Source organism: Lynx canadensis, chromosome B4 (assembly GCF_007474595.2).
Source record: "Lynx canadensis isolate LIC74 chromosome B4, mLynCan4.pri.v2, whole genome shotgun sequence".
NCBI classification, from domain to species: Eukaryota; Metazoa; Chordata; class Mammalia; order Carnivora; family Felidae; genus Lynx; species Lynx canadensis.
In genome coordinates, this window is record NC_044309.1 from 115,004,885 (window position 1) to 115,030,121 (window position 25,237).

At 48.5% G+C, this 25,237-nt stretch overlaps 1 protein-coding gene across 1 annotated transcript in view; it reads left to right on the forward strand.

Moving 5' to 3' along the window:
• Window positions 1–2,498: 2,498 nt before the first annotated feature.
• PLXNC1 (plexin C1) overlaps window positions 2,499–25,237 on the forward strand; it is a 149,021-nt gene continuing 126,282 nt past the window's right edge. The window contains exons 1-2 of the mRNA XM_030323379.1: window positions 2,499–3,578; window positions 25,035–25,175. Coding sequence (XP_030179239.1) covers window positions 2,514–3,578; window positions 25,035–25,175 — 1,206 coding nt within the window. The 5' untranslated portion in view covers window positions 2,499–2,513. The remainder of the gene's footprint in view (window positions 3,579–25,034; window positions 25,176–25,237) is intronic.

Consider the following 25,237-nt stretch of genomic DNA (forward strand, 5'->3'; position numbering starts at 1 on the left):
TCCTGCAGATGTCTCTCACGTACCGCTTTCCCCATTTCCAGCCGTGCAGAAGTTCTTAAAATATTTCTGGTGGGCAGGGATTGGGGGAGTGAGGCCTGATGATTCTGGAACAGAGACGGCATCTGATTTGCCTAACGGCTCATCTCCTGGTGAACATCGGCCTGGCGTCCCGGCTCTTTCCCCTTCCTCCTCCACTCCTACCGGTCTCCCGGCCACCACCACTGCAGTGGAAAGAGCCACCTTACAGCTCACGAGATTATTTACTGCCCCGCGGGTAGGCAAAGACAATGTTATCCAGTTGCAAACGAGGAAATTACGAAGGGATCGATGACCACTCTGAATCCAGAATAGGAGAGCCGCCGCTGGAGTGATCCGATCCTTTCACTGCACGTCAAGGGCAGAAACTTTTCTTTGTCTTCTGCTTCTTACCTCACCTCACCCTCAGCTCCTCCAGCCTCTCAGAGCTCCTTCTCCTGCCTTATCCCTCAGCACGGGGCGGTGACGCGATGCACTACTGTAGACGTTGAAAACCTGCAACAGCTGTTCCTTCAAGAAGGCTCAGCATCTGGAGGAAGCCCACTTACCCCGTCCCCCCTGAGACAGATTCCGTCTAGAGTTGGGGAACCAGGAATGGAAGGGAGAGAGGGGATGCAACCAGTTACTCTCCCTGGGCCCTCTGGTCTGGAAATAATCAGGGAGGGGACAGAGATCTGTTTGCAAGGATGCATAAGGGTCCTCAGGTACACCATCTGGATCATCTGCCAGACTCTAAGTGTGCTGGTGATGCCATCGGCCGCCTCAGGAAGCTGGGAGGCACTCGTGCCTCCTCTAGGAAGCCCCTCCTGCGGAATCATGAACGGACACCCAGGTGTGCAATGATTCAGACATTCGCCGTGCTTCACAAATTCTTGCTGGCTTTGGAGGCACCCCTGGGCGAGGTGGGGAGACCTCGGAGGGTCCAAAGAAAAGAAGTGGGAAAGGATGAGACAGAGGGAGAGCCTCTAGGGAAATAGGGTACCTGGCTCTAAGATTAGAAGGCTGGGCTGGGCAGGGCAGGTTGGAGCATTTAACTTGGGGACCTTTTCAGTTCTCACCTGCGGAGGATGATCTCGCAGCGGTATCGAATGGGCCACAGGTGGCGCTCGGCTAGGGCGGGATGGTAAAGAAGGGGCCCTGGAGCTAGATAGGGATTCGAATCTCACCTCCACTGTCAAACCAGCATTAGGACCCCGGCGGAATTCCATAACCTCTCCATGATCATTCTCACTGCTAAACGGGAGTGATAATAACAGTCACTAATTAAAAGGGTTATTAGGGTATTAAATGAGTCTTAGTCCATGTGGTAAATTTGGAACAGCACCCGGCACACAGTAAGTGCTCAATAAACGTTAGCCAGGATCATTAAGGTTAGATGGTGAGTAGAACTTTCTAAGCACTAGGTCTGAGAGCCTGGGACTCCGTTGCCAAGGGAGATGAGAGAACCTTTTCAAATATGGGAGCTCTGGCCCCGGGGATTGTCCAGAAGCGGAGTCTTGGCGCCTGCCTTTTCCTCACCTCACTCCTGTGACCAGGGGAAACCCAACCGCTGTGGCAGGGACGCCTTGGTCCCCTGAGCCTCCCCGGCTCGTCCACGTCTCCCGCGCGCCTCCCCTGGGCCTCCCTCCCGCCGCTCCACACCTGTCAGCCTCCCCGCAGCCTCCCTGTGGCCTGAGCCCTGGGCCTCAGCTGCAAACCCTCGGCGCCCTGGGTTCTGGCTCCCCGTGCATTGCGTATCCCCAGGCTGCTCTCGTAAACAAAACCCGAGCGTTGGAGCAGCCCCACGGGCGGACGGGCGGGCGCGGGAGCCCGCTTGGCGTACTGCTAGCGCGCCCCGGGAGCCCCGGGAGAGCCAAGGGGCGATGGTGGCGGCCGCGGCGGCAACAGCAGGCTGCTCAGCTTTGTTATGAATAGATGAAAGAGGCCACCTACACAGTAACCCAAATTACGAGACCTTCCTCCTCCCTATCTCACCGAATCAAGAGGGGAGGGGAGATGGGCGTGGAGGGAGGGCGGGCGGGCAGGAGGAGGAGGGCGGAGGAGGAAGAGGATGAGGAAGGGGGCCAGTTGCATCCCACTTTCACAATGGGAAAGTGAAACGCACAAGCGCACCCAACCTCTCCAGCCCTCCCCGCCTGCCTCGCTCCCCTCCGCCCGTCCCCTCCCTTACCCTCCGCGCCTCCCCGCGAGCGCCAGCGCTGCACAGAGGAACTCTCCGGAGAAGGAGGGCGAGGAGGAAGCGGCGCCGGAGCGCGCAGGGCTTGCCGCCGCCGCCACCGCCGCACAGGCTGCCGGAGCGACCCCGCCGCGTGCCGCCCTCCCTGCTCTCCTTCCCGGGTGAGCCGCGGGGATGGGGCGGCCGCGGGAGCCCGAGCGCGCGCAGGAGCCGCCGCCGCCGCCGCCCGCGTCTCCGTCGCCGCGCGCCTGAGTCGCCGTCGCCGCCGCGCGCCCTGCCCGGGGGCGGCCCCCCCAGCCCCATGGAGGTCTCCCGGAGGAAGGCACCGCCGCGCCCCCCGCGCCCCGCCGCGCCGCTGCCCCTGCTCGCCTATCTGCTGGCGCTGGCGGCGCCGAGCCGGGGCGCGGACGAGCCCGTGTGGCGGTCGGAGCAAGCCATCGGAGCCATCGCGGCGAGCCGGGCGGACGGCGTGTTCGTGGCGAGCGGCAGCTGCCTGGACCAGCTGGACTACAGCCTGGAGCACAGGCTCTCGCGCCTGTACCGGGACCAGGCGGGCAACTGCACGGAGCCCGTCTCGCTGGCGCCCCCCGCGCGGCCCCGGCCGGGGAGTAGCTTCAGCAAGCTGCTGCTGCCCTACAGCGAGGGGGCGGCCGACCTCCAGGGGCTGCTGCTCACCGGCTGGACCTTCGACCGAGGCGCCTGCGAGGTGCGGCTCCTGGGCAACCTGAGCCACAGCTCCCTGCGCAACGGCACCGAGGTGGTGTCCTGTCACCCGCAGGGCTCGACGGCCGGCGTTGTGTACCGCGCGGGGGACCAGAACCGCTGGTACCTGGCAGTGGCCGCCACCTACGTGCTGCCGGAGCCCGAGACCGCGAGCCGCTGCAATCCGGCGGCGTCCGACCGAGACACCGCCATCGCCCTCAAGGACACGGAGGGACGCAGCCTGGCCACGGAGGAGCTGGGCCGCCTCAAGCTGCGCGGGGGCGCGGGCAGCCTGCACTTCGTGGACGCCTTTCTCTGGAACGGCAGCGTCTACTTCCCCTACTATCCCTACAACTATACGAGCGGCGCCGCCACCGGCTGGCCCAGCATGGTGCGCATCGCGCAGAGCGCCAAGGTGCTGCAGTTCCAGGGCCAGGCGGCCCTCGACTGCGGCCACGGCCACCCCGACGGCCGGCGCCTGCTCCTCTCCTCCAGCCTGGTGGAGGCCCTGGGCGTCTGGGCGGGTGTGTTCAGCGCGGCCACCGGCGAGGGCCAGGAGAAGCGCTCCCCCGCCACCACGGCACTCTGCCTCTTCAGGATGAGTGAGATCCAGGAGCGCGCCAAGAGCTGCTCCTGGGACTTCCAGACGGCCGAGCAAAACTGCGTAAGTCCTGCCGCCGGGACGCCGAGGGGAGTGCTCCCGGTGGGGAGCCGCCGCCAAGGGCGAGCGGGAGGGAGACCAGGTTGCCATTTACCAGGTCTGGGATTCACACGGCCGGCTGGCGGCCAGCGAGCCGTTTTCACGGGGTCTCGGAGACCTTCGGCTGCTCTAGAGCACAGCCAGAGGTCCCCAGAGGGAGCGTAAACGGCGAGGTGGAGAGGGTAGGAGTTTGGCTTAAAACTCTAGTGACTGTATCCCAGTGTCATCCTTCTCTGTCCAAACGACGCTTGTTTGGGGCTGAGCCGCCGCAGGCAGCCTACCCGCTCCCTTCCCTAATCGCCTCCCCAGGTGTACGGGTGTCAGCAGGCGTGTGGCTTGACCCTTCTCAACTCGGTTGCCAAACACAGCGCCCTGGGCAGAGAAGTCGGTGAACCCAAAAGGCATGCTGCCACACCCCAGCCGTTGCGCACCCCCCTCCCCGCAACACATGTGATGTGGTCTGAAGAGTTGGTAGCCTGCTCAACCTGGGTCAGTGCTGGCCTGGAAAAGCGGCCCACGCTGGGTGGAACGGAACCGTCAGCCTGACCTAGTGCGAGGGCGGGCGGGCGGGAGGCTGTGGCTCTGCCGTGGGGGCACTGTGGTCTCTGGGGGGAGAGGCAGGGGAGGTTGAGGTGGCTTTGTGGATGAAAGCTTCAGCCGGGAGGGAAGCAAGGCAAGATGTTGGGGTGCTACAGGCAGCTTCTGGGCTCCACGTTGCCGGTGGAGACTGTGGGGCGCAGAAGCACCACCCTTGTGTTGTGTCCAACCAGTAAGAGCACAGGTTTCCCCTGGGTTCTCAGGGCAGCCCCAGCTTGACTCTGGAGATTGGCAGCTCTTTGACTGGAAAATAAAGCCGCGGTTCAAGAGGGTCCAGTTGATGGGGATTATGGAGCCATTGTGCACTTCTCAGAGGCTGGTTTCCTTCCAAGGCTGCTGGCACATCGACTCCACATATGGCTCCTGAGAGGGGAGCCTGCTGAGAGCCTCCTTTATAACTGGACAGAAATCAAAGAGCAGAAATTAACGGCTACAGGTGTTGCCATTGTTTTGGTATAAAATGCGTCAGAGAGGAAGGGGAGAAGTCTCCCCTTGGAAAATGTGTTGTATTGATACATTGTTGCATAAGCACACAGGAGAGCCTTGGCTCTAAGGTCTGTTACTATATGTAGGGAAAGACACTCTCACCCCCACCCCCCCACCCCTGTCTCTGAAAAGCACATCTCACCAAATATTAAGTCCTATTATTCAGGGAAAAAAAAAAAAACTGAGGTCTTTTGCAAGGCTCCTTAGATGGTCATTTGCTTTTCTCCCTCCTTGCCTGTCGGTTGTGTGCTGGGACACACACATAATGCCTTTCTTTAGTTACTGGTATAATTTTTTTAAGCATAGATAACAAATGATGCTCCCTGAATGCCTTCATCTTGCCATACACATATATTCAACATCTATTTTCATGAGAGCTTTATAATCTGAGAGCTCCAGTTTGGCAGAAACCATTTCCTTCTACTCCTCTGTTGAAAGACTTGAACATACCCGCCCCTCCGCCCCCCAGACGTTACTTAGTGCCAAGCTTCAGGCATACTTGGTCTCTGGGGTTAATGACAAGACAGCTCAGAGGCCCACAGCAGGTAATAACAGTGGAAGTCCGAGCTTTGCCATCTGACAGCTGTGTAGATGTGTGGAGCCAAAACATTTCTCTTGACTGCCTCTCTCTACCCGTTGGGTCCTGGAGGACTTAGTTCCCTTCCAAACCCAGCAGACATCCTGAGTGCACTCGCTCACAATCCACGTTTTGGGGTGGTCAGGTCTTCCTACTTGCTCTGGGTTGAGGAGGGAAGGGGGTGGGTCAGAGCGCTGTTTACCCATCTTCGTGGGAGCTTCCGGGAGAGAGGTTCCCTTGGAAATCAAGCCAGGGGTAAAAACCTGCAGCCAAAAATCTGGGGTTGGAAAAATAAATAATTAAAAGAGGTCCCTCCGCAGCATTTCTTGCTGCTGCTTATCAAGAACTCCCAGTGTGCTCAGAGCGGGGTGTTCTGAAAGACAGGGTCCCTACCTCCTGAGCTTGTCATCCAAGTTAAATAATATACTCTGCTTCAGACAATAGCATGTCATGGCTGCACAGGTGGGAGCTTGGAGTTTTGCATTTATTTTTTCATTTCAGTAAATTCCTTGCTGCTAGTATGCATTACAAAAGCCTTAATGGAAGTGAATTTCAAGAGGGGTTTGAATGGGGGGGGGGAAGGAAGGTAGTTTTGATGAAAAAGCTGACAATTTTTCTAACCTATCAAATAGGCAGATAAGATACTCAGTTCAACAAATATTTGTTTGACGCCTGCCAGTGTAAGCAATGCTCTGTGCTGGGCGCTCCTGATTTTGCCACTGAAAGGACAATGGCAGGTTGCAGCCCCATTTAATGGGGTCATAGGATCAGAGTGCCCCTGGTTGTCACTCAGAACAATGATGTTATTTGCTTGCCTTGGCTGTGCATTTCATTTTCAGGTTTTGAATGTATTTTGGAAAAGGCATGCTGAATTATAGGTGCCTAAAACAAGAGACTGACTTGAAACACTCTAGAGGGAGCCTCAATAGATTCCAACAGCAATTCTGCAGAGCAGACACAGTAATTTTAACAGTAATCCACAGGCAGTGAGGCCCGAGTGGCTGGATTTGCTGCCTTCTCCTCTCCTACTAGATGGCTCTCTCTTATTTTCCATCTTCAATCAACCACGGGGAGCAGAGTGACAGGAGCGACTGGGTTGCGTTTTCTCCTCTTAAGTCAGTTGCTTCTCCTGCTAAGGATGAATTTACGAGGTGCTTGTGCAATGAGTGAGGAACATCCCCATTTACCTGATGAGGAAGCCCAAGATCAGTTGGGTCACTTGCTCAAGGTAACAAAACAAGTGTCTGAGCCTCCCAGCTTAAACTCGAGTCTTGAAATGTCTACTTCTACATTCTTTCTACCACTCGAGTGCTTTTCAAACTTTCCCTTGAAAGTCCTAATTACAAAGGAAGCAACCAGCCTCCCCTACCATGGGGGGGGGGGGGGTTGAGGCTGGAGGCTGCCCTTTGAAGTGTTCTAAAACTTTATGTGATTTTTTTTTTCATTCTGTTCCATAACCTCTCTGTGTGCTTGGGTTAACCTATTTAAAAACATAGTAAATGCGGGGCGCCTGGGTGGCGCAGTCGGTTAAGCGTCCGACTTCAGCCAGGTCACGATCTCGCGGTCCGTGAGTTCGAGCCCCGCGTCGGGCTCTGGGCTGATGGCTCGGAGCCTGGAGCCTGTTTCCGATTCTGTGTCTCCCTCTCTCTCTGCCCCTCCCCGTTCATGCTCTGCCTCTCTCTGTCCCAAAATAAATAAAAAACGTTGAAAAAATTAAAAAAAAAATAAAAAAATAAAATAAACATTAAAAATTAAAAAAAAAAAAACAAACATAGTAAATGCTTTAAATTCTGTACAAATTAATTAACTTCCTCCCCCTCTGAACTCCTGCTGTCCCTGGCACACCAATGTACTCCTAGAAAAGTGTACCCAAGTTTTCAAGTCTGCTTGTTCCTCAGGTACTTGGCTCCCATATTTGGGTCCTGGAGTTGCCTGTGGTCTAAACATGGCGGCCACTCCTCGTATGGACACCGAGGGTAGTGTGGTTTTTGTTTTGTTTTTCATACTGTCGGCTAATAGGACTGACTTTTGTAGTTCATTCTACCCCTTGTGGGGAGACACACCCCTTCTTCCATACGTAATTCCAAAGCCTGATATAATTTAGCTGTCACACAGACAACCACAAAACACTCGCATGCTCTCCAGCAGATGGTAACACAAGATACTTCTAGCCATCACGTGCAGAAGTGATGTCCCAGGACCACTCAGCAATGCAACCTTGTGCGTTGCCTCTTGACCTCAAAATCCACAGTCTTCCTGTGATGTTTATTCCTCCCTGTAGTTTCTGTGACGATCCTGTCTAGCCATTTTGCAATTTGTAGACGAGACGGTGAATTTTACCCCTGTGCACGCATCTGAAATGCAGGGGTAGATTTAAATAAACCCAACACCCGGTTGGGGGGGGGGGGTGGGAAGCAATCATAGCTACTATCTCCTGGGTAGTTACGATGGCCAGGCTTTGTGCTAAGCGCTTTACATGCCTTGTTTTCAGTTGATTTTCACAGTCTCCCAATGGGGCAAGAGCTGTAGTTATTATTATGATTTTATAGGTGAGAAAATTGAGGCCTGGAGAGTTTTGGTTCAGTTCCACAGCTGCTAAATGGCTGAAGATTTAGGACCTGGGTGGTCTGGCTTGTGGACCTGAGCTTGTAAATCACTGCCATGGGTAGTCCAGCACCGTGCATGTTGGGTTGTGTAGTCAATCCTAACACGCACGGAGCAAGCCAGGCCCTTGCAACTGCTCTGATAAGATCAGCTGTTTGTGGACATAAGACACGATAGGACAGAGGACCCTTGACTGTGAACTGAGTTTCTGGATTTTCAGACCGAATGACCAAAAGTTCAGACCCCGGGGGGGGGGGGGTATTAGCTCCTTAGCTGTCATTCTTTATATTCTAGACCGCTTTGGCATTCTTTATATTCAGACTCACAAACGACGTCAGAGAAACCAACAAGGCCTCCGGGGGCTGCTCCCAGACACGACGTAGCTCATGTCCTGAATCCCGAGATCTCAGCCTGTTAAGTCTGGGTTACAGGCACTCTGGTCTTTATTAGCAGCCACGGTTAAAATGTAAGCCCCAGAAGGTCAGGAACGTGTAACCGTTTGTTCTCTGTTGAACCCGGAGTACCTAGCATATAGTACCTGACATGTCATTGGGGCTTGAGAAATATTTGTGGAATTAATAAATGCAGGGTCTCGGAGCATCATGTTGGAAATGTTTTCTGTGCTTAGCAACATTCTCTTCAGTCTGGCCACTTCATACTCCCTTAACTATTGGCTTTGTCTTTTCTTTTTTAAATTTTTTAATGTTCATTTTTGAGAGAGAAAGAGAGTGAGCGAGCACGAGAGAGGGAGACACAGAATCCAAAGCAGGCTCCAGGCTCTGAGCTGTCAGCACAGAGCCAGACGGGGGGGGGCTCAAACCCACGAACCATGAGATCATGACCTGAGCTGAAGTTGGACGCTTACCCGACTAAGTCACCCAGGCACTCCAGCCATTGGCTTTTTCTTAATGTGTGCATCAGGGCCCCTCTCTTTCCTAGTCCTAAGCTATCAGAGATCCTTCACCCCTCCAGCTCTTCCCAGAAAACCCCATTTATTGGAATAGCCCTTCCTCTGCTCTTATCAGTCTGCAACTTTGACCATAGAAACCCAGCATGGTTGGCACTTCTATGGTAAAATGTAATAACATCTGTGATCATGCCTTTCAGTGACAGGAGGAAGGGGCCTTGTGTTACAGAGCAATGGTTCTCAAAGTATAGTGTCCGAACCAGTAGCATCAGCATCACCTGGGAATTTGCTAGAAATGCACATTCTTGGGCCCCACATCAGACTTACTAAATCAGAAACTGGGGACAGGATTGGCAATCTGTTTTAACAAGCCCTCCAGGCGATGCTAATTCACACTCAGGTTTCAGAACCACTGTGGTAAGGTGACACAATTCTCCTTGTCTCCTGGCAGAGGCACCTGGAGTAAGAACTTGTCCTATTTTTTCTGTTGCAGTTTTACTTAGGGCCGTATAAAGTGACCAGCTCATTCCACTACCCTTATATTCCTTATGCTTTTCTTATTGAGGGATGATTAACGTAGCATTATATTATTTTCAGGTGTCCAACATTGATTTGACAATTCCACACGTTAGTGAATACCACAATAAACGTAATCACCCTCTGTTGCCATACAATGTTGTTATAGTATTATTGACTATATTGCCTCTGCTGTGCTTTTCATCTCCGTGACTTATTTTGTAACTAGAAGTCTGTACCTCTTAATCCCTTTTATCTATTTCACCCATCCCCCAACCCACCTCCCTTCTGGCCACTACCAGGTCTCATCCTTTTTTTAATAGCTGAGTAATGTTCCATTGTATATGTACCACATCTTTATCCATTCTTCTATCAATGGCCCCCGGGCTTGCTTCCATATCTTGGACAGTGTAAATAATGCAGTAAACACAGGAGTGCATATAGCTTCTCAAATTAGTATTTTCATTTCCTTAGGGTAAATACCCAGTATTCCAGTAGAATTACTGGATCATATGGCAATTCTATTTTTGACTTTTTGGGAAACCTTCCTACTGTTTTCCACAGTGGCTGCATCCATTCGCATTCCCACCAACAGTGTACCAAGTTTCCTCTTTCTCCACATCCTCGCCAACACCTGTTGTTTGTTGTGTTTTTGATTTTAGCCATTCTGACAGCTGTGAGGGGATATATCGCTGTGGTTTTGATTTGCATTTCCCTGGTCGTGAGTGATGTTGAGCATCTTTTCATGTGTCTGTTATACGCCTCCTACTCTTCTAATTGCTCAAAGCAAACACCTAGAAAACCTTCTAAAACCTTTCCATTTGGGGGCTTGTAGTCTGAGTCTCAAGAACCTAAAGGTCACAGTTTAATTAGCTCCTTCACTCTTGTATATAGCAGTCTGTTTGCATTTCATTCCAGAATGTGGTGGGGATTTCTAGAGCCTTCCACTCTGCTGTACATCAGAACCAGTTCCACTGTTGAAACGTCCATATTGAAATTCTCTGAGGATCTACTCTTTATAGCTTCAATCCTGGTAGGAATTTCTATATTAGGCAGAGTCGGTTGCATGAAAGAAACATCCGCTTAAGCTCAAATAAGGGGATGGGGGTCTTAGTGGAAAGAACTATGTGGAATTATGTGGAAATCTAGGAATAGGAGCAGTACTGCGAAGTGGTTACATGCACCGGCTGTGGAGCCAGGTCAGTTGGGACCAAGGCTGCTGCGTATGAGTTTGGGACCTTAAGCAAATTATTTAACCTTTCTGTGTCTCGGTTTCTTTGTCTATATAGAGGCATCGTATTTGATTCATAGGGTTATTGCCTGGATTAAGGAGTTGATAGGTCTTGGATTGACACTACCTGACCCATCGTAAATGCTACGTATGCATTTACTGTCGTCACCATCATCATGATTAATAGCAAATAGGATGGGCTTTCCTTGGAATTGGAAGGAGGGTCTGGACCCAAGGCACCTGGCAGAAGCTCAGCGGCAGGAGGTGATAGAGGCTCATTCTAAGGTTTCACTGTCAGCATGACTTAGCACTGCCACTTCCCTCTGTCCTGCTACCAGATGGCCTCCTTTTCCTCAAACATCTGCCCCTCGCACCCTCCACCCGAATGCTACAGACTGCTTTGATACCCACTCCGCCTCTTGATGGTATTTAACCCTCTGTATTGGCTACTCAGTGGCAACACCTTTCTGTATTATTTATTCAAATGACCAAGAAAGAGATAGCGTTGGGGTCCAACTCAACTTTTCACGTCCGATTAGAGCCCTCATTCAGAGTAGGAATTTCTTGTCCTCGGGGGATATACTGCCCCTTGGTCTGGTCAGAAGAAGGGGATCAACATGGCCCCCAGAAGGCCCAGTGGGCAGATTCCCTGAGAAAGGAATGGTGAAAGGGCCACATCATGACCTCCATGTTGACGACAGCAGCATGGCATCATCTCTGTCTCCCTTTAAGCTTCTTGATGTTCTCTGTCTTCCCTGAACATGTGGTGTGGCACATAGCTGATAAAGACTGAGGTCTGCTCTGAGAAATCCCACAGTCTGGGGGGGGAGGTGGGGGCGGGCAATTTGGAGGCGTTACGGGTCTGACCTGTTTGTGGGAGCGGGAACGTGGTAGTATTCAGTTTTTTGCTTCGCTTCTTGTGAAATGTGCTCATAGTTTTTTTAGTTTTAATTTTCTATTTTGATGGAAGTGCTAATTTTCATACTGTCACAGAACTCAGTAGAATTGCGACCTTTTCTTCCCCACAATCTGTGGTTGAGTTTCATACTGGTTTGTCCACCTAATCATTACAGATACCGTTCTCCTTGGAGGAGTTATGGGGATTTGACCCCAGGAATCCCAGCCTCCCTACCCTGGCCAATGCTGTCATGCAGAGGTCAGCACACCTCTCCTGCAAAGGTCAAACCGTCAATACCTTAGGCTGCACCTGCCACACACAGTCTCTGATGCACTTGCTCAACTCTGCTGCTATCGTGTGAAAACAACCATAGACTATACATAGAAACAAATGGGACAGCGTTCCAGTAAAACGATGCACACTGAAATCTGAATTTCATATAATATTCGCTTATGAAATAGTCTTCTTTTCATTCCCCACCCACCCCCAGCCATTTAGAAATGGAAAAAAAACATTCTTAGCCCCTGGGCCATTAAAACAAACAAACAAATGAAAATGGGCAGTGGCCAGATTTGGCTCCCAGGTGGTAGTTGCCCATCCCGCCATTATGCAGAGGGTGAGTGTGAAACAAGCCTTCCCAATGCCAGGAGATGTGGTGAGAGAGGTGGCAAAAAGAAGCTGTGGGAGCCCCTGGAGGGAGCGTCAAACTCGGGCTTCAGAGAGGTGATGCCGGAGTTGTGTCTTGAAGCCAAGTGGAGGAGGCAGGGAAGGGCGTTCCAGCGAGAGGGAACAGCTTGGGCACAAGCAGGACGTTGAATAAGCTTGTGAGCCGCAGGTAGCTCACCCTGGCTGGGGAGTGTCCAGAAACGAGTGTGCAGGGCCAGATGGCCACAGGCTTAAGGAGACAGGCCAAGACGGCTGGATTTTATCCTGATGGTTGGTCGTTTTCAGACTTTCCAAACCTGGTCTTTACCGTAAATCTTCCCCAGGAGCTCTATACGAGAAAAAGGTTGGCATCTCATCATTGACCTGCTGTTCTGGGTGAGACCGATGGCCAGGTGCTGGGACACAGCGTGCAGCAGGGGTCGGGAGGTTCTCTGTAGCCTGCGTACCCCACCCCCATGCCTGTCCCTGAGGCATCTCAAAGGAACTTGTAGGATTCTGCTGAACAGGGTGTGAAAACCATGGCTGCGGCTAGTGGAGGACAGGAGCAGACAACATGCAGACATGATCTGATGGTGTTCCACATTGAGCACGCAGAAGAATGGAGAGGCAAAACAGCTGATGAGAAGGACACTCACTGGTTCAATCGAATAATTTCTTGAGTCTCTGTTGTATGCCTAGCACTGTGTGAAAATATTTGACACTGGTAAGTAGAATAGACAACATGTAGCAAGTAAAGAAGTTCTTTTTATATTGAAATGATAGCACCTATAGAGCACCTACTGTGTACCCAGTGGTGTTCTAAGCATTTTATAATATTAATAGAATATTAACTCCTTGAATCCTCACCACAACTGATGAGGTGGGTAATATTATTACTTCCATTTTACAGATGAGGAAACAGAGGCACAGGTAGAGATTAGGACTGCATATGAGCTAAGCAGGTGTTGGGGAAGGTTCTCTTTAAGGAGGCTGAGGGGACACCAGGAAGATGAGAAGGGACGGTTGTAGATGTCCCTGTGGATAACTGGGCTGCAAACACTCCTAGCACCCTGGAGAGCCCAGAGGGGAATGGCTTGGTCGGCTTGAAGAACGAGGGTAGCGTGGTTGAGTCCTGGGGAGGTGGTGAGGGAAGAGGAGAGGGGAGGAGGCCGGAGAAGACGGCAGCAGCGGGATCCTGTAGGCCTCACAGGCTACGGGAAGGAGAGGATATTGTATTCCTTTTTTTTTTTTTTTTAAGTCTATATTTTGGAGAGAAAGCAAGTGAGAGCAAGGGGCAGAGAGAGAGAGAGAGAGAGAGACAGAATCTCTGCACTGTCAGCATAGAGCCCCACATGGGGCTGGAACTCACAAACTGTGAGATCATGAGCTGAAACCAAGAGTCTGACGCTTAACAGACTGAGCCACCCAGGCACCCGGAGAGGATGTTTTCTCCTCAAAGCATGGAGGGGCCTGGGCAGGGCAGTGAAGTGATTGGGTTTGAACCCCTAGAGAATGGCCATTCTGTGGGGCATGGATGGGAGGTTGGCACTGGTGGAAACAGGGAGACCTGCAGTAGGCTCCTGAAGTCGTCTGGGCAGGAGATGATGTCGCCTTGGTCTGGAGGGCTGATGGTGAATATGGAGAGAATCCCGCGGGATTCTGTGGATTACCAACTGAGGAGTGTGGATAATCTGAACCCAGCTGGTGGCAGTGACGGTGGAGAGGACACAGAAAAGGAAACAGCTTTCTAGGAGGTAGGAACAGAGAGGTTTCGGTGACCAGTTAGAAGACAATTCTGTGTTGGTTTTGAGATGCCTATGGGACACCCAGGAGGAGCCGCCAAGCAGGAAGTTGGCAGTGAAATTAGGGATTGGGGATGTGCGAGGCTCTGTTTGGGGCTCAACGCAGTGCTATTTGGGCTGTGTGTGCCTTGAGGGGTGGGTGACTGGGTCTGTCTCCCAAGCATCATAAGACGGTCTCACACTCAGTGGGCCCTCCATAAATGTTCATCAAACTGACCAAGTGTTCTCCATTTGGTGGAGAAGATGGTGATTATAGCACAGTGAGCTAAGAGTTTCCGGGAGGGGGTGACACTGGAGCTGTGTTGATAGGAAGCCAGGTGGCCCAGAGGGAAGGGCATTTCCCTTGTTCCCCCGTCAACCCCCCACCCCCACTCCTCCAACCTGGTCTCGGAAGAGTCCGCTAGAGAAGCAGATTCTCGAACACGCCAGCTGTTCCTAATCATTGCTCATTGACATCTTCCTGAGGCTCCTTTTTCATCAGTGACCAGTCTTAAAAGTCGTATTCCAAGTGCTGACCCTTCTTCTCTGAGGCACCAGGAAGGGTACGTGGCCCCAAGCAGTCAGCAGTTGTAGGTGTCCTCGAGACCTCCTGTGTATAGCAATATCTCTGTGTCCTCTACCCCAAGGGCTCCTCCCTCCCATGGAGCCCATGTGCTGTGGACTTCTGTGAAGCATGTAGATTCTTCTCAGAACAATGGCTTTAGATGCATAAAACAGAGAATTACAACATGAACCGATTTTATTGATACAAAGATATCTCAAATGGTGTTTTTCAATTTGAGGTATAGTAATATATCTCAACACACTAAATAGCAAGATCTAGCAGCAGTAACTACCATAATTTCAAAGTAGAGATGAGCATAAATGATATTTTGAGATCTCTGAATAACTATAAAATGATATGGATATATCTGATTTCTTTTGGTGACGAAGTCACAGGTTCAATTAATACTGTGTCCTAGGCACATGAAAAGATGCTCAACGTCGCTCCTCATCAGGGAAATACAAATCAAAACCACACTCAGATATCACCTCACGCCAGTCAGAGTGGCCAAAATGAACAAATCAGGAGACTATAGATGCTGGAGAGGATGTGGAGAAACGGGAACCCTCTTGCACTGTTGGTGGGAATGCAAACTGGTGCAGCCGCTCTGGAAAACAGTGTGGAGGTTCCTCAGAAAATTAAAAATAGACCTACCCTATGACCCAGCAATAGCACTGCTAGGAATTTACCCAAGGGATACAGGAGTGCTGATGCACAGGGGCACTTGTATCCCAATGTTTATAGCAGCACTCTCAACAATAGCCAAATTATGGAAAGAGCCTAAATGTCCATCAACTGATGAATGGATAAAGAAATTGTGGTTTATATACACAATGGAGTACTACGTGGCAATGAGAAAGAATGAAATATGGCCCTTTGTAGCAACATGGATGGAACTGGAGAGTGTGATGCTAAGTGAAATAAGCCATACAGAGAAAGACAGATACCATATGGTTTCACTCTTGTGTGGATCCTGAGAAACTTAAACCCATGGGGGAGGGGAAGGAAAAAAAAAGGTTAGAGTGGAAGAGAGCCAAAGCATAAGAGACTCTTAAAAACTGAAAACAAACTGAGGGTTGATGGGGGGTGGGAGGGAGGGGAGAGTGGGTGATGGGTATTGAGGAGGGCACCTTTTGGGATGAGCACTGGGTGTTGTATGGAAACCAATTTGACAATAAACTTCATATATTGAAAAAAAAATACTGTGTCCTGCATTCATAATGAAAGGAAATGCTACATTTCAGTTGGAGTTAGCTAAAATACAGTTGACCCTTGAACAACACAGGATTGAACTGTGCAGGTCTACTTGGATTTTTTTTTTTGATAAATAAACATAAATGTTTTTCCTTATGATTTTTTAAATAATGTTTTCTTTTCTCTAGCTTACTTTATCTTTTTTTAATTTAAGTTTTAGTTAACATACAATGCAATATTGGTTTCAAGAGTAGAATTGAGTGATTGATCATGCGACACCCAGTGCTCATCACAAGTGCCCTTCTTAGTACCCATCCAGCCCATCCCCCCCCCACTTCCCCTCCATCAACCTTCAATTTGTTCTCTATCATTAAGAGTCTCTTGTGGCTTGTTTCCCTCTCTTTTCTTTCCCCCCACCTTCCCATGTGTTCATCTGTTTTGTTTCTTAAATTCCACATGAGTGAAATCATATGGTATTTGTCCTTCTGATTTATTTTGCTTAGCATAATAATTCTAGCTCCATGTCGTTTCAAATGGCAAGATTTTATTCTTTGATGGATGAGTAATATTCCATTACATGTATATATATGTGTATATGCGTGTATACACACACACACACACACACACACACACACCCCACATCTTTATCCATCCATTGATCGATTATCATTCATCAGAACATTTGGGCTCTCTCTATAGTTTGGCTATTGTTGATAGTGCTGCTATAAACATTGGGGTGCATGTATCCCTTCAAATATGTATTTTTGTATCCTTTGGTACATACCTAATCGTGCAATTGCTGGATCATAACGTAGTTCTATTTTTAGTTTTTTGATGAATCTCTATGCTGTTCTCCAGAGCACCAGTTTGCATTCCCACCAACACTGCAAGAGGGTTCCCCTTTCTCTGCATCCTCACCAACACCTGTTGTTTCTTGTGTTAATTTTTGCCATTCTGGCAGGTGTGAAATGGTATCTCATCATGGCTTTGATTTATATTGCCGTGATGAGTAATGTCATCTAACTTTATCTTAATACAGTATATAATATATATAACATACAAAATATGTGTTAATTGACTAAGGCTTTGGGTCAACAGTAGGTTAGTTAAGTCTTGAGGGAGTCAAAAGTTATACACAGATTTTCATTGGCACAGGGTGTTGGTGGCCGTAACACTTGTGTTGTTCAAGGGTCAACTGTAATTTATTTGTTTTTATCCAGTTCCATGTATTCTCTGAATTGTATCCATGAATTATAGATATCCATGGAACCCCTCCTCAAAGCATTCATTTCAGTCACTAAATGCTTCCGAAAACAGTGACAGGAAATGTAAAGTGCTGGAGTTTCTTTCAAAAACTCATTCCATTGGTTTTGTTTTATAAGAGGGGTTTATTCCCGTTTGTATTTTGCAGATCAAGCGCTTGGTCAAGAGCGAGTGCTCCATAAATGATGGTTGGGCTGGCGGATGGCAGATAGGTAGACAGGTGATGGTGGGTGGAGAGAAGCCTCGGGCAGGTTAAATCATCTGCCTAAGACTCACAACTTATGAGTGATAGAGCTTGAACTTGAACCCACATTTTCTAAACTCTAAATTTCTTCTTTCTGTTCTTCCATGCTACCATTATGCTGTTTTTATTTTAAAGAGTTAACCCAGTGTGAAGCCATGTTCATAAATTATGCTGTTCTAATAATGAAAAAAAAAAACAGTCCAATTATCCTTTTTTGGTCAGAGAACACCTAAAGTACTTTGTTCCTATGTTAGAGCCATATTTTAAGTAAACTGACTCTGTAGACTGCCTGCAGACCGAGACGGCAAGAGACCCAGAAATTTTCTCTTACGACTTGTGGATGAACTATGGATATAAAATTTAGAGAAGGCCGAGATGCATGATAGTGGGAGGTGTGGGGTAGTTTAGTACTGCTCCCGAAGGCAGAACCAAGGTCAAGTGTTTACAAGGACAAAATTTGGCTCAACTGAAGAACTCTCTAATGATTAGACCTACTTAGCAATGTACCAACATTGCCTGGTAAGGTATTGACTGAAAGAATTCAAACATTGATCCATGTGTTTATTCATGCATTCAATAAACATTTATTGACAACCTAGTACATACCAGATGCCTAGGTACATGCCGCCTTCAAAGTATGGAATCAGATAAACTGTTGTTAGAGCTTAGAGTCTACTGGGAGACAGATCACAAATATAATTTTAAAACAATCTTGAAGTAAAAAGTGGAGTGCTAGGATTCATAATAACTGGGACAAGGATGGAACGATCTATAGTTATGTGTCCACAAGGAGGTGACTTTGCATTTGAAACCTGAAAGATTAGAAAGACCCAACCTCAGGGGAATGAAGCGTGAGGAACTAGAAGTAGCATGTGCAAAGGCCCTGAGGCAGAAGTATGGTAACGTGTTAAAAAGCCTGAAGGAAAGTCACTGTGGGACCTGAAGTGGAATGGAAGAGAGGGGTGGTAGAATGTGAAGTCGGCAGGGATGAGCTCGGGTAGGATCTGGGGAGGCACTTGGATTTAGTTCTAAGTGTGATGGGAAGCCAGTAAAGAACTCTAGGCAAGGGAGTAACACTGCTTATTTTATATTTAAAGGGTCACTCTGACTGCTGGTCAAAGAAAGACTGTGGGTTGGAAGGGAGAGACCAGGAGGCTCTTGGAGTAGATCAGGAGCAAGATGGAGGTTGCTTAGACTGGGTGGAGGCCGTGGAGATGGGGAAGACGGATGAGATTGTTGGCGAATCTGGCTGAGATTTTTCACGTATGGCTGTGGGGGAGTGGTGGAGAGCATGAGGCTGAGGGTGATTGGTGGTGCCTTTCATCATGATGAGGAAGGCTAGGGAGGAACAGGGTTGGAGGCAAGAAACATCTAGATCATCATTTTCCGGCAACTCTGAACCCTTGTGATAGACTGCCGTGGCTCTCAAGAATGATTCCGTTTATTTGGTATGTAGAGATGTGGGGGACGGAGCTTTTGTACTCGTCAAATGATGGGATGGGGGCACTATTGGCCTTTTCTGGACAGGGATCAGGGATGCTAAAAGTCTCGTATCGTGCAGGACAGCTCCCATAATGAAGAAATATCCCATCCAGAATGCCAGTAACTTCCTCATGGAAAAACATTAGTGGACTGAGAGCTTTTCAAGTCTAAGAATGTAGAAAAATGTATTTTTCCCCCCACACTGTCAGCCATTCATCTCTTTTTGTGAATTATTTGAGTCAGGTTCTTTTCATAAGTAATTGACTGAAATTAGCCACAGGGAGCAGATGGAGATTTCCCTGGAGGAAAGGGTGTAAGCAGGAAGAAGGAAGGCTAAATCTTGGAGAGCAGGACTTTGCTGGTGGGTAGGGCTTTGAGACTGAGGGACACTGAGGGCCTTGAAGGGAGGAGAGAAGGAGGAAGAGCAAGTGGGAAGGTGCAAAATTCAAACTTGGCTCTCTGTTTCCTGTGGTTCCACTCTGCGCTCCTTGATGCTTGCTGGTGTAGAGGCTGTCCAGCTCTTCCCCTAAACTTCGCTTCTCCATCCCTCATGCACACTTTGAACTTTTCCTTTTGATCATTTGCATCCCCAGTATAAATTCTTCCTTCAGATGATCAGAGAGATGCCGTAAACTTAGACTCCAAGCAACGCTGCATACTCTAGAAGAATACAGAAAAGCAACAGGAGTCCCAGTGGCTAATGGAGTCACTATCTTGGGTGAAAAATTGTTCTTTCCATCTCTCTAGCTTCATAAAGGTTGTTTTCTTATTTTCACATGCATAGTTTCATGTGGGCCTCACAGCAATGCTAATAGGCTGGGCATATGTGTTACTGTATTCATTTTATAGATTTGGTCATTGAAGTTCAGGGGCTTCCCCAAATCAAGCAGCCTGTAAGGGATAGAGTGGGAGGAGAGAGAGAGTGCGCATGTCTCTGGGCACGTGCACAGAACTTGAGTGCAGGGCTCCTACTAAGATTCCCCAACTGCACGTGGGCCCCTGGTAAGTTATGGGAAATGGTGAAGAAACTGTTCAACGTAAGTGGATGCCAAAGGAGAGCGGAAGACAAAATTAATTGCCCAAGAGGCATTTTATCAAGGTATAAGTAGTTGATAGGCACGAAGTTGGTATTTTCCATAGCCCCATAAGGAAAAACCAAAAGGAGCAAGTTTTTTGTTTTTGTTTTTGTTTTTGCTTTTTTAGCACATTGGGAATAAAAGACTTAACTCTTGCTGGGTCCCTAACACTTGAGGCCCTACTTTTGTGCACATTTCCTGCAGCTGTCCCCATAAGAGCTGCAGCGTGGCTGTGAACACCCTGCAAAGGCTTGATGAGTCAAACCATCTTTCATATGGTGGGAGCAGGGCCTCAGCGTTACCCAAGTCCAGAGGGTGCCACTCAACCCTAGAATACGTGACTGGTGCCCCCTGGAGTTGTGCGGCACCCCCAGGGAGTGTTTACTGTCGATGAAAGGTAGTATAAGGGTACTGCAGAGAGGTCGAGCTGTTTCCCCTTGTGATAAGCCCACTACCTGTACACACACACATACGTGCATATGTGCACGTGCACACGCACACACTAGCACTCATGCCTTCACAGTAGCCTTGGTTCCACTTTGGTGTATTGAGCTCAAGCCTCTCTCTTTTTTCTTTTAATTAATTTTTTTAATTTATTTTTGAGACAGAGCAAGCACGTGAGCGAGGGAGGGGCAGAGAGAGAGAAAGGGACAGAGGAACTGAAGCAGGCTCTACGCTGACAGCAGAGAGCCCAATGCGGGGCTCGAACTCACAAACCGTGCGATCATGACCTGAGCGGAAGTCGGGTGCTCAACCGACTGAGCCCCCCAGGCATCCCCCCAAGCTTGTCTCTTTTTGAACCCAAACGCTGAGACGAAGTAGCTTCTTCCTCAAACTGGGAAAACTTTCCCTTCTAGAGAGGGCTAAAGCATGAAGGCATGACGTTATGGTTAGACATGGCAGACGGCAGAGAAGCACAATGACAACTCTGAGGGAACCAAGAAAGCCCAAAGGGGAGACAAGGTTTAGAGCTAAATCAAGATTGGATTTTGTCATGAAAGGCAGAACTGGCAAAAGCATCATTACAAGGCATTAACCTTGTTACACACAGACGAACAAGCAGAGGCTGGGATTCAGAAATAAATTACACATAATAAACTAGACAGAATAGGCTGAGAGCAACATTAGTGATTATGCCCTAAGGGGAGAGAAGGGCAAGATAGAAAATAGGCCAAAAAAAAGAGTAAGAACAATCTCTGGACACAGGGGGCCGACTGCACTATTTCACCCCTTTTTTGGCTTGACTCCCTGGGTATTAACTTCACTTTTGTGAGGAGGTTTCTCTGAAGGCTGTCTTTCTTTTGTTTTCATTTGCTGAAATGAGCATAAGAAACCCACTCAGAGGGCCCCTTTTTCCATTCACAGGGACTCGTCCGTTTCTGTGTGTGACTAGCACAAAAGAATCCATTTCCATTCAGCTAGAACAGCCCTCAGAGTTTACGTGAGGTCCAAGCCTGCCCTTTCCTATTTCCTTCCAGGCCCGCGGTTGTAATTGGCTACACGATCCTGACTGTGGCCAACGTCCTCTGTGGCGAGAGGAACGAGCACCCAGCCAGTCCTTGGTCCCTCATACTTGAGGAAAAGCTAGAGTCTGGTGTCGCGTCCCACATGACTCTCATTTCTTGCGCTGACTTGCTTTTGGTTGCAAACATCAGAAAGCCAACTCGACAGGAACTTAAGCCATAGCATCTATTGTTAACCTAGCAGAAAGCTTAAAGGTTGGAAGCTGCGCTCCGTGGTGTCCTTAAGAAACCAGAGCCTTCACTTTCCCCTGCACCAATTTTGGCACGTTGATTTTCATCCTCCATCTTGAATCTCGTGGAAGCAAAGTGGCTGCCACCACCCTGTACACAGTGGCCTCACACAACAGATTTCAAAGGGAGGAGATACGGGGAGTGGGTGAACAGGGTCTCCTCGAGAGCTTCCTCTTATCACGGAGGAAATTTGTTCCCAGAAGCCCCTCCAGTGGACTTCTTCCATCTCACCAGCCCAATATGGACCACATGGCCACCTCTAGCTCTAAGGGATAGGAAAGCAGATCTCTGGTAGTGGGGAATGGGATAACCATGTGGCTTGGACCAGTCACAGTTGTCCAGGCTTGAGTTTATTGCTACCTGAACCAAATAAGGGTTTTGTGGCAAAGAAGGTGGGAATAACCGCCTCGAGTGTGGCGGCCACTGTTCGTGTTTGAAAATAAGGTAACGAGGGGCACCTCGGTGGCTCAGTCGGTTAAGCGTCCGACTCTCGGTTTCGGCTCAGGTCATGATCTTGCAGTTCGTGAGTTCAAGCCCTGCATAAGGCTCCACGCTGGTGATGTAGAGCCTGCTTGGGATTCTCTGTCTCCCTCTCTCTCTGGCCCTCCCCCACTTGCACTGTCTCTCTCAAAATAAATAAATAAAAAGTAATGTGAACAAATACGGAGTGTGTATTACCATGCACCGAGCACTGTCCTAAGCTTTGCTGGGGCTTGTGTACGAAGTCATTCTCACCACTTCCATCGTATAGAAGAGGAAACCGAGTCACAGCGAGGTTAAAGTGCCCCCACGTTAAGTAGCTGGAAAGTGACAGAGCCAGGAATTCAATCCGGGAGGTCTGGCTCACTCTACTATCCCTATTAGGTAAGGTGATAAAATACTCCAAGTAGCACACGGTAAGTACGTGCTACTAATCACAGCTAGTTATCAGTTTAACCCCCCAACAGGGTTAAAGAAACCGCCCGGGCCACCCAGTGGGTGCGAACTGAGCTTGAACGCAGACCTAAGCTCTCTAACTCCCTAGTCCCAGGCAGTTTGTTTATGTCACTAGCTCCCAAGTTCAGAAACATTGATTTCATGGCTCTACTAACCTGTGCTCCTGATCCAGGACTCCATTTGGAAAACTAGTTATTTTTTAAAATTTTTTTTTTCAACGTTTATTTATTTTTGGGACAGAGAGAGACAGAGCATGAACGGGGGAGGGGCAGAGAGAGAGGGAGACACAGAATCGGAAGCAGGCTCCAGGCTCCGAGCCATCAGCCCGGAGCCCGACGCGGGGCTCGAACTCACGGACCGCGAGATCGTGACCTGGCTGAAGTCGGACGCTTAACCGACTGCGCCACCCAGGCGCCCCTGGAAAACTAGTTATTAAGGAATGGTCAGAACTCAGGGAAGGACACTAGAAAAGATGGGATGGTAATTTGGAAGCAGCTTTTCTTCTTTGCGCCCTTACAGCTTTTGAGCCACTTCTGGTTTTTTGGAGCCAGTCTTTCACAAGCAGAATATCCCATCCAACCTCAGCAAAACTACACGTCATGTCATGGTCCTTGGCTAATCAGAACGGCTGCAGTTATTAAGCACCTACTGTATACCAGCGGTAGGCATACACTGTCCCATTTGTCCTTGTGAATAATCAGTTTACAGCCATAACTTTTTCTGTGCCATGGGATGAGGGAGAATGGCGTCCTCCAGCCATAGATAGTGGTAATAGAACTTTCGAGATGCCCAGGTAGATGACACCCAATTCTCTGAGTTAGCCTCTCTGCAGTGACCAAATATTTATTTATTTATTTTTTTTTTTTTTTTTTTTTCAAAGGCCACTGTTGTAGAAACGTATTTAATGAAAGGATAAACTTTTTACTGTGCATTAGATTTCAAAAGGTTGTAACACAGCACGTAGTCTGCAGTGACCAAATATTTAATAAGTGGTCAGCTGATCCTAACTTTGAACAATTCTGGTTTTATTTTAAAGCAAGATGTGTGATGTGGTTTTGTTATTTTTTTCAATCTAAAGGTCATCCGATTTTTCTTTTTCTGCTCATAGTCATGAGGCATCCTTATCTAAACAGTGATCTATTGTTCTGATTCTCAGACCCACAGAGATTTTTTTTTTTTTAACTTCGATTTTAACAGGACAGTTCCTCATCTTCCCCGACTGCATGAAAAGCATCTTCTAACAGGAAAAAAAAAAAAAAATCTCTAATGGGCTTTCCAAAAATCTTCTTAAACTGAGTTCACTATGGAACATTTTATGCAAATAAGTCACTCTCTCTTAGGTTATGACATCTTTCCCTTGAAAAGTGATCACGGCATTGGAGAAATCCTCACTAGCTTATCTTTTCTCCCCAGCGTAACTTCAACAAAGAAATATAGACGGCGCTTTAAAGGCTTCAGAAATCAATTTAGTCCATGAATCCATTTACTTTAGATGTTAATGAAACTTGGTGGGTTTAAAAATAATGAATGTTTAATAAGACATAAATTGAAAGACATAAACACTGTCAGCAATAATATAATGAAGTTAATAAGTCTTAGCCTCCCCCTGCTCACCTCCCCTCTCCCCAAACAGGGCGATTTGAGGAGTTAACGGTGATGCTTACTGGAGTTTGCCAGCTCTCCCATTGGCTAAAACTGAAATGTGGGTTTGGAAACCTTAGTACAATTGGGAACTGAGCTCTGGCAGATAAAGTATGCTATCACACTGTGTTCAGTAGCTACAGACAGTAACGGCTCGCTCTAGCTTCATATCTTCCAGAGATTTGTGTAACAAACTCAGTTTCCTGTCGTTGAAGGCAGGAAGCAGCGTGAAGCGCTTTATGCCTTTAACCGAGAAAGAAAAAGACATCTTGGTCAACACTCTCTCTGCCCTGGGTTTAAAAAGGGGCTGTATTTAATGATCAGGAGCAAGCATGTGATTATACGTGCTCAATGCTCCAGACCATTTAATGCCTTCGGGTTGGAGTTCGGCTTTTTGTTTCCTCATCAAGAGCATCAGCACCAGGGTCCAGTCCTTCTGCTTGGTTCCTCTTTAGCTTTGTGGTTCTGTCCTGCCCACCAGCCTTGAGTGTATCTTTCCCTTTTTACCCTCTGAATTAATTATCCTATCTTTGGGCTTTACATTGTATCCGTCTGGTGAATCCAGAGTCCCTCCTGTCTGCCCAATGGGACTGTCTGCCTCGCATTTTGGGAAGTGGCTTGTTTAACCTCACAGAAGCCAATCCCTAACTAAAATAATTTGTTGCAGGATCATGCAAACAGCCAAGCATAAGACTGTCTCCCTCCCAATTCAGCAATGGGCTCTTTCCTTGGCAATAAAGTGGAACTCGGTTTGATGTATCAGCTGGGGGAGTGTTAAATGGATGGCTAGCTCGCTGCTGGAAATCAATGCATGTTAATACATAGGAAACCAATGGCTTTCCATGGGTTGGGCAAGCATGGTGATCCCACACATAAAGGGGATAAGAGGTTGCTCCTGGGGATCTTGTCTAAGAAAATGTATTTGGGGCTCGAGTAGGATCCTTCCCAGGTGGGCATGAGTAATTATCACTGTTAAAAATTATCTTTTTTTTTTTCCATTTGTGCGTTTGTGTGCATGTTCAGAAAGAAGGGGAGCAACCTGAAAGAGTCCAACCAATCGCATCATCTACCTTGATCCATTCCGACCTGACATCCGTTTATGGCACCGTGGTAATGAACAGGACTGTTTTGTTCTTGGGGACTGGAGATGGCCAGTTACTTAAGGTTGGTTTTCTGTGCCTTCTTCAATGTCAATTTTAATAGTGATCCATTTTGTGCTTTTTAAT